Below are 19,477 nucleotides of genomic sequence, written 5' to 3' on the forward strand. Positions count from 1 at the left end.
AAAAGCTCAGTGCACCTCCCACCTCGCTGGGCATTTTGACAGAGGCAGCGCCTTCTGCGGGGCGGCAGATTAGCGGTTTCAGACCGTCACCTCCCCTTCTATAAACCGTGTCTGAGCCCAGGCAGGAGGGCAGCGCCCAGCTTTAACCCGCACACACGCTGCAGTTCCCAGCAGCCAGATCGGACGGAGATGCCGACGGGAGCTTAAAGCTGCCTCCCTAGCTTTCCAAAACAAGCTCTGTCATTTTCAGGAGTGTCAAAGGGATAAAACACCTACCCACCACAAGCAAGCAACATACAGCTGTACACCCTTAAGTTTCTCCAAAGTGCAAGGATCTCCGAACAGACAGTGATTTCACCCCTACACGATCGCCACTAGAGGGCAGGCCACTAAAACGTTCCTTTCAGACCAGTTGTTTCGCAAAAGCCGACACAGGATGACAAGCTCCCGCTTTGGATCTGGTTCCCTCCCACAAGAAATGCATCTACACATTCCATGATGAGCAACAGCATGGGAAGCACTACCCTGCTTGCACGCGACCATTTTCTTTTCGGAGTAAATTTACACAGTGGAAAGCCCAGGAACTAACCTGCTCTTCCTTGCTCTTGTCTTCTGATGGGAGTTCCTAGAAGTGGAGGAGTAAGGTGCACTGGTTGGCGCAAGTTTGGTTTGGGTTAAAAGACACCAGGCTAGACTCACTCAAGCACGCACCCTCTCACTGGTGCCCAGCTCCCAGGAAAACTACTCAGCACGCGCACCCCGAGGAAAGCTGTATTTGATTCCTCAAATAAAAGAAGTCTTAGAAAGTATAATCGTATAAACTCTACTTTAATCACAAACTCTTCCAAAAAAGAAATGGCTTGGGTCCCCGTTTAGAGTTTGGCTTCCCTCCCCCTCGCCGACCCCGCCCAGATACATCTGCCTGTGGTGGTGTAGAGATTTTATCCTGTCACCATGACAAGGCCAGAGCTGGAGTATTTCCAGGCAAGCGCTGCATTCTCCTTCTCGTTCAAGGACCAGGCCTCCCACTCCTGAGAGGGCAGTGATTAGAAGCAGCCCCCGGGCCTCACTGCTGGGTGCTGGCCACCCACCCCTGCTGGCCGGTGTTTATGGAGAGGTTCTTCCCAGTTCTTCCTTGGAGGTCTCAGCAGGATTTCCCTAGAGAAGGAGGGCTCCGTGGAATAAATGACAAAGAGCGGGGGAGGGCCTGCCAGGTCACTGGCTCCTCATTGCTTGGCCCACCGGCTTCCCAGGGCGCCAGTCCAACCGCCGGAAACGGACACTGAGAGGAGCCCCATGGAAGTGCTGGGCGAGTGCGCGCATACACACACACACAGCACATGGAGGAACATTCTGCATAATAAGAAAAAGCCACAGACACTTTTCAGAACCTCCTTCAGAGAAGGATGACCAGGAACTGAAAGGGAAGTCAAGGTTAATTCTCTGGGAGAAGAAAGAGGAGGACGAACAAGGAAAGGCACTTCTTCAAGTGCTTCGTGCTGTGAAATTCTACTTTTGAATTCCTACATTCATTTTTAAAAATTGTTAGTTTTTTAAACCTTTTTTAAACCATGGAAGCAAAGGATGTTTGTGGGAACCGGTCAAACAATGGAGATAAACAGAAATTAAATAATCCCCCTCCAAAGTCTACCTTCCAAACATGGAAGAAACTTCCTGTAAGTTCGAGTTTTGCAGACAAAGCATCTTTTGACTTCTGAGCTGTGATTTTTCTCCTCTGTTGGCCCAGAGTTTGCTCTGAACAAGGAGGGTGATCCTCAATTACCTCCTGTGCATGGATAATCTCTACAGCACAGCTAAGAAAACTCTAGAAATAGAGATTGGTTATCTCCAGTTACCCCTGATAAATTTCCTTATCTTCGTTTTAAATATCCTGGGAAGTGAGGCAAACTGTTTCTCCAACAAGTATTGGGACACAGTATTCTCAGACCCTGACACTATGTGAACCTTAAACCTATGCTTTCATTTGATCTTTGAAAAATAGTCTTTAATAGCTTGAAAGACAGAAGCCTTCTGCAGTGATAATCCACAACGAAAGGACATTTACGTTGGTATTTTAATCTTAAAAACTCAGGAGAGGGGGTTTTAAGATTCCTGCTCTAAGGGACCACTAGAAATTATTTTCTCATAAAAAAAAACCTGTGAATGCTATTAAGATTTACCTAGGACCATGGGTCCTAAATCTCACCGTGCATTAAATTTTCATGGGCGTTTCTTAAAAATACAGGATCTGGCTCTTCCACTCTAGAATTGCTAGGGGCAAGGCCTGATCTGTATTCTCCACGGTCCCCAGGTGACTATGACCAGCAGACAATGATTTCAGGGACAGAGATTTCCTACGTCCCCTGCTCTGCCCATCTCTCATCAGTCTGTGTCCAGCAGCACAAAGAGATCTTTCTCTCCCCAACCACAAAACATCCCTCCTCTCCTTCTCCCCTGTCAGAGAACTGGGCCAGAGCAGGGCCTCTCCAAGTTCCTCCCAGACAAGCAACAACAGCACCGCCTGCGAACCTGTCAGAAATCCCCCTTCTCAAGCTCCGCTCTAGACCTAGATCAGAAATGCCAGGGATGCGGCAAACCCAGTCCTGTGTGTTTTAACAAGCTTTCCAGGTGATTCCAGTGCATGCTGTGGTTTGAGTACCACTGAAATTAGAGAACTGTACAATTTCGAGAGAGAAGTAATGAAGCCAAGACATAACTCCATGTAGGGTAGAACCAAGTTTATTAATGACAGCCTTTATTACAACCACTCTCAAGTGTAAAAAATAAAGGGTGATTAATTAAAATTTAGAACTCACTTGGACTTGCTGTTTGGCCTTTCACTGGATGTGCCAAAGGGTGGGAATCTCGCCCGATTCTGCATCAACTGGTCAGGTGGAGTTCACTGGAGAATGAGGTAACAAACAGGACAAGAAGGCCAACTGGAGAGCTCAAGTCTCCTCCACACTGGAATGACAGTGCAGAATGACCACAGTGGTGGGGACAGAGGGGAAGTAAAATCTTACGGCCAGCAGATGGACTCAACATCTCTAAGCCTACAGACACGAAAACACAAACATGCAGAGTCATACACACGCCCTCCCTCTGGAGACTAGAATTGCAGAGAACTTTTGTCCTTTCTCTGAGCAGACCGACACATTCATCAGCCATGGCGATGCAACGCGGGGCTGAAATGGAAAACCTTGCTAAGTTTCCACAAACTACGCAGGCTGGCTGCCCAGTTATGTGCTGCAAATGTGTCATCACTCTCAAATATGCCTGTGGATTTCCCGGTGTTCCACGGACTAATATCTGCTCCCCCGGAGAGCGACATCCTGGTAGACACCTGTTAGTAGGAAAAATCTGGGGGCAAAACTCGTCCCTCCCATCTGGAGTGGGTGGCGGGGCGGGGGCAGTGCCTGGAGGTGCACTCTCCCACCTTGCGTCACAGAACACTTTGCCCCCCTCCTGCTCTCCCCTCTGAAGTATTTGTGCTTTGCCACCAGGCTGATGGTGAGTCTGCACTGAGGGAGCAGAAGGGCCTCTGGCCGTGCACTCCTTTTTGTTTTCTTTTTAATAAAAACAAACTAAAACCAGAAGAGGAAAAAAAAAAAAAAAGCATCAGAAGCCCTGTGATTGTATCAACACCATTTCAGAACTTGGTTTAATTCCATTTAAAGGAAAGAGGGGGAGGCTGCAGAAGAGGCCACGATGATCAATCCCCAGACCCAGCCAACAGACCTCCCGGTGGAGTCCGTGCAAGCATCCGCGATGGCCCAGCTGGCCCCTTCCCAGGCTGGGAGGACACGCCACACCTCTCCAGACTGGGAACCTCCGAAATAAATGCTGACCAGGTAACGTTTATAAAGGTTTGTGGGAAAGATGACAGGACAAAGAGCTGGTGGATTCAGATTCGCGGGTCATGCAGAGAGATTATAGAAAAAAATTAATATTCGAGCCAAGTAAGAGAAGACTTAAAAATTCAAGAGAAACTGTACCATAGCTTTCACTTTTGGAAGACAAAAAAAAAAAAAAGAGGAAGGAAGGAAGGAAGGAAAACATCCACAACAAAACAAAACCCCAGAGAATTCTAAAGAGTCCAACGACTAATTTGGTGGGCTGTGGTATTCAATACCTCTTCGTTAACCTCATTTTCTCCTTGGATTGCACTGATAAATAAAACTCAGGCCTACTTAGAAAAAAGATCTGTCCCACTAAAACTCGGCATCATGAAGTGTTCCAAAGCCCATGCCCAGTGCGCAAAGAACACACAACTTCTCTTACACGGAGACACTCCAGGAGAGACCAGATGTGCCCGCCCAAGTTAACTTGTTGAACGTGGTCACAAAAATCTGAACCCAAAGGCAAGCTGCTTTCTTCTCGGGGTGATCGTTGTAATAGTTTCTTGAAATGTACAGTGACGGGATGCCCAAACCCCACAGCCTTCTTAGGAAAGGCGCACCTCCTCCAGCCACGGAACAGAAGGCCGTGCTTTCAAGGCATGACGAACACCAGCAAGACTGCCTCCCCCGGCCCTCCAGTCACCGAAGCAGAGAACGAGACTTTTCCACAAATTCAGTACATCTGGGCCCCCCACCCTCCCTTTTTTCTCTTTTGGTCAGTATCCAAACATCCAGAAATTCACGGCCACAGTAGAGATTCACGGCGCAACGACTTTCATACTGGTTTTTGTCTTTTTAATTCTGTCAGTGAGCAGCATTTCCCAGTTTTACCCCCCAAAGAACGAGTTCTTGGCAGCTCCATCAGGTGGGATTGCAGGGTGCCTCTGTGATTAGGGTCCGTGCTGCATGGCTATCAGCTGGGCACACGGTGGGGCAGGAAGGCTGGGTCTGTCCAGTGTCTTGATGCAGCTGTGGTGGGCGCTCTACCAGCTGGCCCTGACAGCTTCAATGTCACTCACCAGATTCTGGGCCAGGCAGATCCCAAAAATCTGATAGGGGAAGGAAAAGAGAGTCAAACAGAGGTACTCTGGGCTCTTCCTTGGCTACCGAATCCTGTTTTTTAAAAAATCTTTGATTTTTTTTTTAATTGAAGTATAGTCAGTTTACAATGTTGTAACAATTTCTGGTGTACAGCACAGTGCTTCAGTCACATAGGCACATACATATATTCGTTTCCATATTCTTTTTCACCATAGGCTTACTACAAGATATTGAATATAGTTCCCTGTGCTATACAGTATAAACTTGTTGTGTATATATTTTAAATTTTTTTAAACTGATTTTTAAAATTGAGATACAATTCATAGCCTATAAAATTCATCCTTTTAAAGTGTACAATTTAGTGATCTTCAGTGTATTCACAAGGATGTGCAACTAGCACCACTAATTCCAGAATGTTTTCATCCCTCCGAAAAGAAACTCTGTACCCAAGAGCAGTCATCCTCAGTGCCCCGACCCCTACAGCCTTGGCAAGCACGAATCTACTCTCTTATCTCTATGGATCTGCCTAGTCTGGCCATTTCATATAAAAAGAGTCATGTAATACATGGCCTTTTGTGTCGGTCTGCTTTCACGGAGCAAAATGTTTTCAAGGTTCATCCAGGATGCAGCACGTAACAGCAGTTCAACTATTTTGATGGCTGAATGATATCCCATTATATGGATAAACCACATTTTGTTTATCCACTCATCACACGACGGACATCTGGATGGTTTCTACTTTGGGGCTACCGTGAACAGTGCTGCTATGAACATCTGGGTACAAGTTTTCAGGTGGACATATTTTCAGTACTCTGGGGGCACATTTCAGTACTCTAGGAGTAGAACTGCGGGCTTATATGGTAACTGTTTCATTTTCTCAGCACTGCTAAGTGTTTTCCAAAGAGGCTGCATCATTTTCATTCCCCTTTGCAACATATGAGGGTTCCAATCTCTCCACATCCTAACCAGCTCTTGTTATCATCTTTTTTATTGCGGGCATCCTAGTAGGTGTGAAGTGGTGTCTCACTGTGGTTTCCATTTGAATTTACCCAACAATGAATGACGTCATTACAAATAGCTAATGTGTATCTTCTTTGGCGAAATGTCTATTCAAATCCTTTGCCCACCTTTAAACAGAGTTTGTCTTTTTCTACTTGTTGAGTTGTTCTTTGTACATTCTATACACAAGATCCTTATCAGATGGAATGATTTGCAAATATTTTTTCCCATTTAGTGGCTTGTCTTTCTCACTTTTTTGACAGTGTCATTTTCAGCACAGACGTTTTTAATTTTGATGAAGCCCAATTGATCCATCCTTTCTTTGGTTACTTGTGCTTTTGCTATCATATCTAAGAAAACACTGCCTAATTCAATGTCACAATGATTTACACCTATACTTTCTTCTAAAACTTTTACAGCTTTACCGTTTACATTTAGGTCTTTGATTGACGTTGAGTTAATCTCTTTTATGTGGTGTGAATTAGGGGTCCAAATACAATCTTTCACACATAGATATCCAGTTGGTCCAGCACCATTTGTTGGGAAGACTACTCTTTCCCCATTGAATGGTCTTAGTTCCCTCGTCAAATAAATAGATCAACTGATCATAGATGTGGAGGTTTTTTCTGAACCTTCCATTCTATTCCACTAATCTTCACGTCCAACCTTACACCAGTACACACTATCTTGATTGCTGCAGCTCTGTAGTAAGTGTTGCTCCCGGAAGTGAGATTTCTCCAACTTTTTTTGCTTTTTCAATTTTGTGTGACTATTTGGGGTCCCTTGAATTTCCATATGAACTTTAGGATCAGTTTGTCCATTTTTGCCCAAAAAGGCAGTTGGAATTTTGACAGGGATTGCACTGAATCTGTAGATCAATTTGAAGTGTACTGCCACCTTAAAAACATTAAATCTTCCAATCCATGAATACGGATGGTCTTCTTTAATTTCTTTCAACCATTGTGCCCCATTTGCGACCCTCTAAGTTAAAAGCATCACATCTCCACAAGATGAAAAGCCCAGCTGTCGGGACTGCCTAGGAGGAAGAGTGGATGCTCCCTTCCCTCACTAGCACTTTGGCAAGATGGGCCAGAGAGAGGGGGGTGGGGCATAGCACGTCTGTGACGCTCCAAAAAGCTTTTGCCTTGCCACTGGGCAAGGCTCTACATCTGACCATTCCTGTCTGATCCAGCCAATCTCTCCAACTTGAAAAGGAAAGCAGGTTTCCTAAAGTATTTGAGGATAGTAGCATTGAAAATCAGAGCTTCAATAAAATCCAAACCAAATCCAGCTAAGGTCTGTTCCCCAACTCTCCAATGGGTCCTGAAAACTGTGACGTGAAGGTGAATGAGCAAAGCTCCTGCCCTGGTGAGGGCTCTCCTGGGATGTCATTTCCCTGTGACACCCACCACGGAGCCTGGACTTACCTGTAGCAACGCAATGCCTATGAAAATACCAGCCACGATGGTCAAGTTGTCCTGCAACCATTTCTCAAACTGGGGCACACAGCCTTTCGTATAGATCACAATCTGCTGATCGACTTCCTTCACAAGGGAAGAGGAGAGCACAGTGTCACCAAGCAAGTTCAAAAGCTCCTCCAATGCGCTAAGTGACAAGAGGAGATTCCACTTACTGGTTTTTGCCTGGCATCATAGCCACACTGAGTGTTGATGACATCTTCCTGGGGGAGAAAGGAAACAGAAAAGTGAAATCCAGTCCTGCTCGACAGGAAGCCCACCTAGGAATTAGCAGAAGATCCCTGTCAAATGTTGGTAATAGAATGTATATTTGGGCACACAGGTGTCCCGGACACCTCATTAAATGCTTTTATATATAATCCCATGTAATTATTATGACGATTCTCAGAAAGTATTAAACAGTCCTTTTCCAAATGAGGAAAACTGAAACTCAGGAAACATCAGAAAGTCTAGCAATTCCATTATGCAGAAGGTTCCAGATTCAAAGCTGACACCTCAAGAAGCTTATGGATTGAGGGAACTGGAGACAAACAAAAACCATCGTTAAAGGGTTTTTGTTTTTTTATAATGACTGTCTTCATTTATGCTCTTTTGGGGGGGGGCTTCTACTTTTGAATCTATATACTTGTGTATTATTTAAATGGTTTTTCAACAAGAATGTATTACTTTAATAATTAAAGCAATACCCTGACCACATCACAGGTGGACAGATGCCCTGACATCTCACAGGCCTGATCAGAAACATGGGCTCCGCTGTTTTAGGTTTGTCTGTGTTTCCCCTCTGCAGGGTACAGGGTAGATTTTATTAGCTTAGCATTTATGGAATGAGGTATCTCTACCCAGAGGATCTGTACTTGAAAGGGGGGCATAATGCTTTCTGAGAATCTTCAGAATTCTTCCGATGGAACGTTCACTCAGGGCAGGGGCTGGAGACTGAGAGAGCCCAGCTTGTACTTGCTGCCTGGGCTCTGTGCCAGGCACTCTCTTGCCTTCAGTCCCCTCAGAGAAAAGGGAGAAATGAGCCAGTGGGAAAGGCTGGCTTTCCCGGGGAGGTCTCAGCAGGGCTGCGTGGTCCTCTGATTCTCAGTCTCCCTCAGACCAGGAGTAACATCCCCGGCTGACCCCTGAGGGGCGGCCTGCAGCAAGTTCGGCTTTTCCAACTGAGAGCACGGTCTACCCCTCCTTTTTTTTCACTTTTAAAAATTGACATGTAGTTAATTTACAATATTATATTAGTTTCAGGGGCCCAGCATTGTGATTCATTATTTTTACAGAGTAACTATGGCCGCTTGTAAAGGGCCCCGCACCCCCGCCCTTTCAGGGGAAACAGGCCACTGGACTCCGCAGCGCCCACTGGGCTCTACTCCTCCTCGGGAAGGGCTGGTCTGGGGAGGGCTGCTGGGGACTAACTGGCCAGAGAGAGGCTGGAGGGTGCCGAAGGGCCAAGTGCAAGGATGCCTTTTCTACCACATGGATTGTTCTAACACTCAATTCTGGCTTTTAAATTTACAGCAGGAGAGCTGCATTTTAAGCCATTCTGTATGCCAGGCACATGATTTGACTCAAAATACAATCAAACCTGGGGCAAAAATAGTGGCCTACGAACAGGCTTTATATATACATATATACACACGCATACACACACATATATATACACACATATGTATGTATATGTATGAAATAAAATACAAACTGCCATTCCTGTAGTCATCACGACCGAGTAGACACCTGCAGTCTTCCTACCAGGAGTCCAGCCCTAGCTGGTCTCACGCTCTTCTCCTGCTCCTAACACTCCCCGAGCATGAAGGCAGGAAGAAAAGCGTGACTAACCCCAGACACTGCAGAGCACGCTCATACGAGCCCGTCCTTCTCACAAAGAAGGAATAACAGGCAGTGCCGGCAGCTGCCTGGGTCCAAAGCTCAGCTCCATCACTCACAAGCAGTGGGAGCTGGGGAGAATTACTTAAACTCCACGGGCCTTGGTTTCACCTGAAAAGGGAAGACAGTGGCGGTACCTGCCAGTCGGAGTGCTCCCAACTTAAATGTGCCAACACACAAAAGGCTTAGAACAGGAAGCAGTGCCCGCACGGCTAAGTCAACGTTGGTGATTAGGACTCCTCCAGAAGGTCTGGGCGCTGACCCACACCCGCCCCTCCAGCAGGAGCTACCGTCAGGACTAAGAAGAGGTTTCCACAGCCCGCTCTGCTCTGGCCCACGCGCTCTGGGCGCGGGCGCGGGTGGGGACTTACGGCGGGGTCTTTAGTACAGCAGGAGAAGGGCACGCCGCATCGCTCTCGACTTGCATTGGAATCTGTGCAATTGAAGTAAATATTTAGGTTCCAATCATCAGCTCCAAAAGCCCCACAGCACTGCCACTAGAGCAAACAGGAGAGAGTTAGAACACCCCGGCGGCGAGGCGACCAGGCACCTACACTCACACCCGCCAGAACGACCCACACCCAGCTGCTGCCAGCTCTTGCCTTCTCTTCTGGCTCAGAATCTATCTGTAAACCAAACTGAACCTAAGGGGCCCCTGTAAAAGCCTCCAAGGTAAGGCTGGAGAATTGGAAGGATGTATCTGCATGAGACTTGAGCCACTGACGAGGCCCATGGTGTCCGGGGAGGGTGGGCAGACCGGGAGCCGTACAGCAGGGCTCAGTTTGAACAAGACCTGCTCGGCTCGAGTACACGTGGAATATTCTAGAAGGAGTAACAAGACACCAAACAGTGGTAGTGTCTGACAGAGGCAGGTTGGGACTATGGGCGGGACATCCAGAGGCTTACTTTTTAAATTTTGATCTCTACACCTTAATGATTTTTTTTAAAAAAAATCCATTTTATTGAGGTCTGACTGACATACAATAAACTGTACATATTTAAAGTGTGCCATTTTATAAGTTTTGACATATTTATATGTGGTAAAACCATCACTGCAATCAAAAGATACTGAAGATACCCATCACCCCAAGTTTTAGAGCCTTACTTTTTGCATTATAAATCCGTTTCATTATATGTTTCTACTCTGAATTTTTTAAAGCAAGAGCATGTATGTGTATTTTCAACTGAAAAAATTCAATCATCTAATTAAAACGTAATAAAACAAGCTGTTCAGTTCAGTGAGTCTTCAGCGAGGCCTGATTCAAAAGGGGTCCCGTAATAAGCCCCTCTGACACCCCCCATGCTGGACCAGCTCGACTTCTGCGAGTTAATACACATTAAGCCTTGACCATTTTAAGAGTTTCAGGACCAACAGCTACTTCAAAATATTAAAAGTCCATGACAGAAAAGTGAAATCACATGAAATAACAGAATTTCCATAGGAAGCAGACAGCATCTCAAGAGAATGTGTATCTGCATGCTCTTCCAACTCGCTGGGTCCTCCTCGGGCTTGGGTTGTGCACCTCCAGTTTGCCTACAAAGCTCCATCAGACTTGCCACGCCAACTAGTCAGCAATAATACTTGGCAAGAGGTGAGCCTGCATCCATTATGACCTAACAAAACAGTCAAGTCTGCTGAGGAGACGAAACAGGGCTTAATTTCACACCTGAGGGACAGCAGGCTCCAGGACAGTCACGCTGTCACCGAACAAAACCAACACAACTCAGCTCACTTCTGCATGCCTGGTGAGGGCAGAGGTGGGGGGAGCTCCCTCAGGGTGAATGTCGAGGCAGCCCTCTCCTCCCTTCACCAAAGGACCTCAGCTCACTCTGGAAGGCTGTCCAACCAAGAGACAGACCCTGGTCCGCTGGGTTTCTGTCAGCCCTCCGGTGCTGCCATATACACGAATGTCACGGACGTCACTGTCCAGGTCTGCTCACCGTACCCAGCTTTTCAGTGCGTGCAATATAGGCCTGACCGCTTGTAGGACAGTAACACCTGAAGCCTAATACAATCACGCACAGCTCATCAGCGCGTCAACATCCCCATGAGTTAAACAGCAGCTTCTAGGGTTTCCATTTTACTCCTGCGGAAATAGCTCGAGGTCCTGTTAACCCGAGGTCACTTGGCTAAGCAGATTTTGGCACTAGTTCTGTGTCTTCTGACCCCTTGTTTATACCACTGTGCATTTTGAGCAGAACAGGGCAGCTGCTACTTCGTTTGTGTAGCAGAGGCCGTCACATAGCAATGTCCAGAAACCTCAATGGGAGTGGTGCTGCTCCACAGATTCTTCACTTGTGAGAAGCCACCAGGCTTAGAAGTGTCTCGCTTTTCAGTTTTAACTGCAGGTGCTGTTAAAAATACCTGGAGGGGCATAACTTTAGGAACTTTGTGGATAAACATTCTATTGATAAGTACAGTATTATGAGCTTTATGAAGTATACAGGATAACCAAAAAAGGGGCAAAGAATATAGGAAAGAATCCAAACTTAACACCAAATAAAATGGTAAACCTATGGCAAAACATCCTTCAATGTCAACAGGAATGGGCAGCTTTGATGATAACCTAAACGTTTGTCAAGAGTTTTCTTCTTGGTTCCTCTTAGTAGAAACTGAGATAAGTGAAAATAACACATTTCCAATTAGGGTACAGATCGTGTTACGTCATAAAACAAGTCAGAAAATAATAAACACACAAGCAAACAAACAAAAAACCACGTGGAGAAGTGAGAGGTAGGTTCCAGCTGGCAGACACAGAAGCCAGGAGGAGTGTTCATTGGGGTCATCCTTCTGAGAAGGCTTTCAACTTGAAAATAAACCAAATTCAAACTTACATATTCCTGGGTGAAGTCTATGAGGTTTTGCAAATCAATGTCATCCCTGTACGCTCTGATGTTGTTGTTTATAAAGAAATACAGCTGGTCTTTGATCCAGTCTTTGAAAACAAATGCCAGAACCCCGGCAGTGAGCTCCAGGAAGAAAATAATTCCCAGGAACACAGAAAACTAAGACAAAAGAACACACACAAGAGAACAGTTATGAGGACTAGTTTGATCATACATAGATAGTTAAATGGTTCTTTCTAAAAAGGTTTGTAATCACACTGGGCTGTTACACATGTCCAAAGCAAATAACCATCAATTTCTTAAGAGTCACTGATACAATATCACACTCCAATAAATGATTTTTAAAAATCACTTCATAATCACTTTTTAGGGGCTCTGGTGTTTCACTTGGTAATTAACCAACAAAGCCCATAAGCAAACACGGGTAATAGGAATTTCTCATTAGACCCACATTAAGGCTTAATGAATTTCTCCTGATTAATGCACTTCTCAGATGCTTGAACAATGACCTGCCCCTACCTCCAATAAGCTTTTGTAATGCTGAAAGATAAACTATCCCAATATTTTAAGATCGCCTGTCATTTGTTACTGTGGCCTTGATTCTGTGTGCAATATATTCCTTTCCTGGATTCAGACACTGTTTTAATTCCCCTTTGCCCCTGCTATACAGGGTACAACAGCAGATGTGTTCATCTGAGATGAAGGGGTCAAAGAGGAGGGGGGTGGGGCGGGTAGCTGTGACATGAAAATAATTTCCCATCATGAAAACAAAATGAAACCACTGGGTTGAGGGCTTTTCTCGGGAATGTGAGCTGTGCCAGCCTTCCTTTGTGAAGCACCAGGCTCGGAAATATTTCAAACAACATCAACACACAGTCAGAGGAAGACTCCTGGCTGATGGAGACAACAAGCATTTAAAAGGAAGGAAGGACGGAAGCTAAAGGCCATGGGTTATGTATGGCTGCCATCAGTCTGGAGAAATGTCCCTTTCACCCACAAGAAGTGCCCCATCTTAGTCACATCGACATCCCACTCACACCCATGGTTCTTTCCACTTCCTCCCACCCCCACATTCTCACCCTTTTCAAACTTTTTTGCTCACACAGATTATGAGAAATGAGGCTGTGAAGGACCAGAGGGTAAAAAGTGCAAGCAAATTTCTGGCGACAAGGGCAGAAAAGATGACACTGGGCCCCCTGCTCAGCCGAGCTCCTACAGGCTGCTGCCCAGCGAGTGGCTGAAGAGGCAGTGGGGCTAGTACCGCCTGCTGTTTCCACATCCAGCCGGAGACATCAAGCAGCCAAACGAGAGACAAATACATAGGCCAGGGGTGCTAAGGAAAGTACAGTTACTTGTGAGAATTAAAAGACAAAAAACGTTTATTCATTCAGCAAATATTTACTGAATAGCTCACAACAGATCAGGCCCTGGCCTAGCTGGGCTTTGCAGAAGCGAGGATAAGTAAGACCACAGCTCTGCCTCCAAAGAGCTCAGTCTTTCGTGACTGAGGGATGGGGTAGGACATGAGGGTTGGGCGAGGCTGTTTCACACTAGATGTCAGTGTATCTGACAGTGTTTCTCCAGGGTGCCAAGTGCCACTCTGGGAGGATGGGCCTGAGGGGAGGGGTGGAAGGAAGAAATAAGTGCCTGGCAAAGTCTAGGACCCCAAGGCTTACATCCAAGTTCTAGACCCTCCAGCTCAGCCCCTCAGGTTGCAAAGAGCTCCTGGTTATCTGTCCATGATGAGTTCACTAGAAACAGAATCTAAAACAGTTCTTTTTTTCTTTTTTTAATGGAGGTACTGGGCATTGAATCCAGGACCTCATGCATGCTAAGCACTCTACCACTGAGCTATACACCACCTAAATAGTTCTCAATTATCATCAGTAGTACCAACAATTTCAAAGTTAGCTTTCCTCAATCCAGAAAAAAAGATAGAGAAAAAATCCTATCACTTCACGCAATGCCTACCCCACAGCATGAAACAACTCCCCGCTTTATCAGGTGCCACTCCTAAGTGTCTCATACCATGAAGCCTGGCAGGTCACAATCAGAGGCAAAGCTCTCCTGGGAGCTCCACAGGTGAAGAATGAAGTAAGTGTGTGTGTGTGTGTGTGTGTGTGTGTGTGTGTGTGTGTGTGTGTGTGTGTGTGTGTGTGTGTGTGTGTGTGACACCTACGTATAAAGAACAGAGAACCAACTGCTCCTTAAATGGCACGCAGGACCAAGCATCCCTTGGGTTTCCCATTAGCATGGGTCATATGAACTTCTGGGTTAAACAGCCTCCAGAACTTTGTCTGAGGCAGAGCCACCTCAATTCAAAAGCAGAGAGCCTGGGGGACAGTGAGTGGGCAGTGAGTCTGCTCTTCTTAGGGCACTTCAAGAAAAGATGCCAGGGGAGATGCGGCAGACATGCTGGGGAAGAGAATCACGTGCTGCCCGGCTGTGGGGACTAGTTCTGGGAGATGCTCTTGTTTCAAATGAAAATGTCCCCAGGTGATGATGAGTCAACAAGGGTTGAGAATCATCCTAGGAAAAGGTAATATTACACTAATCCTCTTCTTAGAAGTCCTACCATCTCACCACAGGAGGGCGGGGTTTTTTCAAATCATTTTTCTGTTCTTGGAGAGAGAGTGGATGCTGTCGTACAGAGGGCTGTGAGACAGACGCCCACCAAGCTCCAGACAGACAGGCACACTCGGCTGACCACCGGCTACACCTACCACACGGATTTCTCACACATGCACACAAACACACACACGTGCACATGTGCGTAAGCACTTGCTTTTACTTTTCATTCTCGACCTAATCCTTATCTACCCCCTGGTACAACTCCTCTTCCAAAAATACTCATGCTAAAAGTGATCACACCAAAATATTCTGCGAGGGACCTAAAAACTACACTGGTCATACAAAGGAGGACTTTGCACTGGCAGAGAGCACAGGGGATGTGCAGGGACTGTTTCTCTATATTCGCCAAAACCTACTGCTTAATAGACTTGAGACAGACATGCCACAACCACTGTGCTTATGTCTGGTTTCTCTAAACCAACTACCTGAACAGCTTTCTACTGACTATGTGCTTAAAAGAAGGGGCACACATCACTCAAAAGAAGAAAGCTATATACATATATAGACCCACCTTAGTCCTAAAGGTATTTTAGGGATGGAATGCAAACGTGTGATATCCATGTACAGAACCTCCATGGACAGCTCGGGGTGGGGGTGGCACTTGTATTATTAAGGAGACGGGGGTGGGGGTGGAGGTGGGGTGGAACCTAAACAGCCCTCCTAAAGGAAGAGCATCACCCCGGCCGCATTCCTGCTGGTGCCTTTGGTACTGCTCACTCCTGCCTGTAGACAGGGTGCCCTCCTGACGTGAGCTGAGAGTTTGGCTCTCAACCTGAGAGCAGAGTGTGGTACTTACAAACTTGAGAAGGAAGGTGTTTTCCCGTAGAGCTCCAATGCACCCTGCAAATCCCAGAATGAACATCACTCCTCCCACCACAAGGAAGAGCCAAACCGGGTCAAAGCCGCCGAGATCGGTGATGGAAGAGATGTTGGACAGAACTCCCTGGGCGCGGAAAAGAACACACAACAGGGTGCCAGGAGGCAGGGTCAGTTTTCCAACAAGAAAAGATGATCACCCTTGTCTTTCCCTGCCCCGCCCTAAGAAAAACTTCAGAGGTAATCACATCGTATGTGTGATTAATACTCAAGAGACACTGCAAAATAAGTAAATAAATTAAAAATTTAAATAAAAATAAATAAAATTAAAATAAAGAAAGAAAAGAAAAGACAAGGGGAGGGGAGGGAAACTACCTTTTTTCCAAGGTCTAGATTGGTTCCTATTTTTGGTAAAACTATATAAAGCAAAGAAATGACCCCAAGAAACTGTCATCAGATCCTGTATGGAGCAGCCATGGATGTTACCTTTGCTTTCTGTGCCTCCAAACATAAGCGGTTTTGAGCAAAAAACAGATGTGTTAGAAAAACACCTCTCAACCCCCAACAGGGGTCATCCTTACATCCTCAGTGCAGGCAGATACCAGACCAGGGCCTGCTTTAAGCCCTTGGCATTTCTCAGGAAACAGAGGTAGAGCTGGAATCTTTAACGCCAATACAACAGCCAGTCCCAGCCACAGCCTCGAAAAGTTTTCCAGGGAAAAACTCACGTCAGGTCCTCCCTTGAGCTTCGCGGGACACCCTATCAGGCTCAGATCCCCAAAGCCCACGTGGGTGGTTTGGGCTGATGGCTGCCCCACACTGAGTTATTAGGGTATTTCCTTACCACCTTTTTTCTAAGAACTGGGATTTAAATGACTTACAGATCGAAGGTTACTTCCTGGCTTACAATCCTTTTATTCTCCTGCCAAAAGAACCCAGAGTAATTTCATTTATCCACAAATAATGCCACTTCTTTACTGAAATCTTTTCTCCCTTAAGTGCGATACCATATCAAATATCACCCAGAACCTACGTTAGAAATTATAAGGTTTTTTTTTTTTTCTCTAAAATGGAAAGTATATATTTACCATTCATTCTTACAGAGGCCAGCTACTGTTATTTTAAAGCTGTGGATGTATGTGAGTCTTAGATACCCAGCATCATCAATATTTTATTTTCTTATTAAGTTTGAGCTCTCAAAATACCCTCTGAGTACCATAGTATAGTTTGCTATAAGGTCTTAATATTAACAATTTTTTTCCAAAGCATTCTCAACAACCTGGAAGAATAAAAAGGACTTATCTGATTTTACACCTGAGAAAGAGAGGTTGGTGACTTCTGAAGGTCACACCGCTATTGATTTTTTGGAACCAGAAGAGAATGTCTACTTCAGTCATCTTCCTCTACCAAGTGGAAGCTAGGTGTTCGCTTCCCAGCACTTCCCAGTCGGCACTAACCGACACCCGAGTTTAGGAGTTTTATGCGTTAACCCATTTTAAGGCTGTAGGAACACTGAACAAGGCTATCTTGTTTGTAACATTTTTGCTTCTTTGGGAGGCAGATCACCTTAAGAACAATCATAGGATATTAACAACAGAACACATATGAGGAATAAAGGACTCTTGAAATGTGCAACTTAAACCCTATGAAAAAGGCCAGGGTTTAAATAAAGTCACAGATGAAGGGTTGAGAGATTATTAAACACTTAGGAATGCAGGGTGTACTCGCAAACGTCTAGGGTGAGAGTATACAGGCAACCACACCCTCCACGAGACTGCACAGACCAATGGTTTGACCCAACCTTGTGTTTCTTAGATTTCCAAGCTCTGAATTATGAATACTCTAGGGGGAAAAGAAAAACACAGAAATACTGTTACCAATTCTCCACCTATATAAAATGATGCTGTGGAAAGGAATATTGCCAGAGGAGTCAGACAAAATCTAAGCGACAGTGGTGAGGGTCCAGCATTGGGAGGAAATTAACCTCTCCCGTCAGAACGCCTTTGAACATTCGAGGTATTAATACTTAAAATCTCAATGTTTTGGACCCGCCCAGCCAGGAGAAGGGGTACATGATATTCTCAAACTTTAAAAAGTCAACCTAATTATGGGAGAAGTAGATTCAATTTACTTGGCCCCAAGAAGAGGCAGCAGAGGTCTAAGTGACAGAAGAGACATCAGCTCCATCCTCAGGAGGGCTTTCTAATACCAGCAGGGCTCAGAGGAGGCTCACAGAAGGAAACATGGGCTTCCCTCGTGGCAGCCGAGGCTGTGAGCCTCCATCAGCATTGCTCCAGGAGGGGTTCCCAAAGTGGATGGGAAACTGGGACTCAGTGACCTTTAGGTTTCTTCCAACTTCAAGACCATTCTATGATTTCATCCATTTTTAATGGGCTTTTTGTTTGTGATTCACACTGAAGTCCGCGCAAAGATCAGATTGTTTCCAAACACTCTTCTGTGATCCCTGGCTGTACACAAAGAGCTCCATGGACAACAGGGACAGTTATCTGGGGAATTCAGCAAAACAAGCAAACCAACAACACACCTGCGCCTGAAATACCGAGCACTCCCTCCCCAAAAGCAAAAAAAAAATCGCCTTTGATTGCCTGACCAGCCCAACTGTCAGTGGATTCCTGGATCACGGTCCTCTCTGGGCTTAATTTGGAGGGTGAGAATTTGGCTTCTCAGACAAACTCATTTTCATACTTTTAGTCTCCCCAGCCTGCAGGGGCAGTTTTAATTGAGAGGCCTTCAACGGTTTCCATGGAAACGACCATCATTTGGGGGCCGAGCTGGACTGCAGATTCTACTCATTTAATCCTACATTCAGCAAAAGATAGGGCTGGAGAGAGATACTGAGAGCCTGTAGTATTCTGCAGAGCATGGAAAAGACTACCAAGAACTTTATTTTTAATGGATTCCAAATCTACACAGGTAGTTATCCATTGGAAACTAATTAGAATCTTCAAACACAAAATGTGGACGTCAATGCCCAATGCCCGCTTTTGTTTCCTTTTGGGTTAGGGTTACTTACCCAGGCGGAGACCAAAAAAAAAAAACCAAAACCTTACTCTTTGACCTGTGCAATGTTTCCAAATATTCACTGAAGAGCAGTCTTACTGTTTCTGACTACAGAGAGAGAGAGAGAGAGAGAGAGAGAGAGAGAGAGAGAGAGAGGAGAGAGAGAGGGAGGGAGAGGGAGAGAGAGGGAGAGAGAGGGAGAGAGGGAGAGAGGGAGAGAGAGGGAGAGAGGAGAGAGGGAGAGAGGGAGAGAGAGAGAGAGAGAGAGAGAGAGAGAGAGAGAGAGAGAAGCGAGAGAGAGAGAGAGAGAGATGCTGAACATAATTCTGGCAACAAAGAGTTTGGATTACAAAAATGATGGGGAGTTGACAGTTTGACCTTCAGTTGTCTCAAAGATGGGGTCTTTGACTGGACTTCTTAATTTTGTTAAACTCAACTTGACAAATGAGTAAGAAGTGCCAGAACATGCCGGCTGGCGAAGAATTATAATTAAAGCCTGTAGCTGACAAGAAGCCGGAAGAAAAAAAAAAATCTAAGATTACAGTTAAGTCTGCCAAGTGCTTTAAAATAGACATTCAGATTCGTGGTAAATCCTCAGGAATGCGTAAGCACCCGGCTGCAGACACCTCGTCTTCTGGGAACCTGTGGGCACCACCCTCTCCTTCGGGGAACAGCACCTCCCTCTCCCTTCTTGTAAGGACTCCCTCTCCCCAAATCGGCTCCATCAGCCCCTCAGAGCTGCCAGCTCTCACCTGACCCCACTGCCCCGGGGAGAGTTGGGAAGCCCCAAATTCCCATCCTCAGACACTAGGACTTAGAACAGGGTCTGTCTCTAGTGGCTGAAGCTGTAAAAGGCCCCACTCAGGA

The 19,477-nt window shown here is 45.8% G+C and overlaps 1 protein-coding gene across 2 annotated transcripts in view; it reads right to left on the reverse strand.

The window, feature by feature from the left end:
* Positions 1-2,717: 2,717 nt before the first annotated feature.
* TSPAN5 (tetraspanin 5) overlaps positions 2,718-19,477 on the reverse strand; it is a 152,864-nt gene continuing 136,104 nt past the window's right edge. Inside the window, exons 3-8 of one of the 2 annotated variants that reach the window (XM_006191275.2) lie at positions 15,570-15,716; positions 12,131-12,301; positions 9,667-9,792; positions 7,573-7,620; positions 7,367-7,483; positions 2,718-4,948 (exon numbers count right to left, since the gene is read on the reverse strand). In XM_006191275.2, the coding sequence (XP_006191337.1) occupies positions 4,883-4,948; positions 7,367-7,483; positions 7,573-7,620; positions 9,667-9,792; positions 12,131-12,301; positions 15,570-15,716 (675 nt within the window). In that variant the 3' untranslated portion in view covers positions 2,718-4,882. The remainder of the gene's footprint in view (positions 4,949-7,366; positions 7,484-7,572; positions 7,621-9,666; positions 9,793-12,130; positions 12,302-15,569; positions 15,717-19,477) is intronic. The other variant, XM_032460258.1, reaches the window with a different exon arrangement.

Source organism: Camelus ferus, chromosome 2 (assembly GCF_009834535.1).
Source record: "Camelus ferus isolate YT-003-E chromosome 2, BCGSAC_Cfer_1.0, whole genome shotgun sequence".
Lineage (NCBI taxonomy): Eukaryota > Metazoa > Chordata > Mammalia > Artiodactyla > Camelidae > Camelus > Camelus ferus.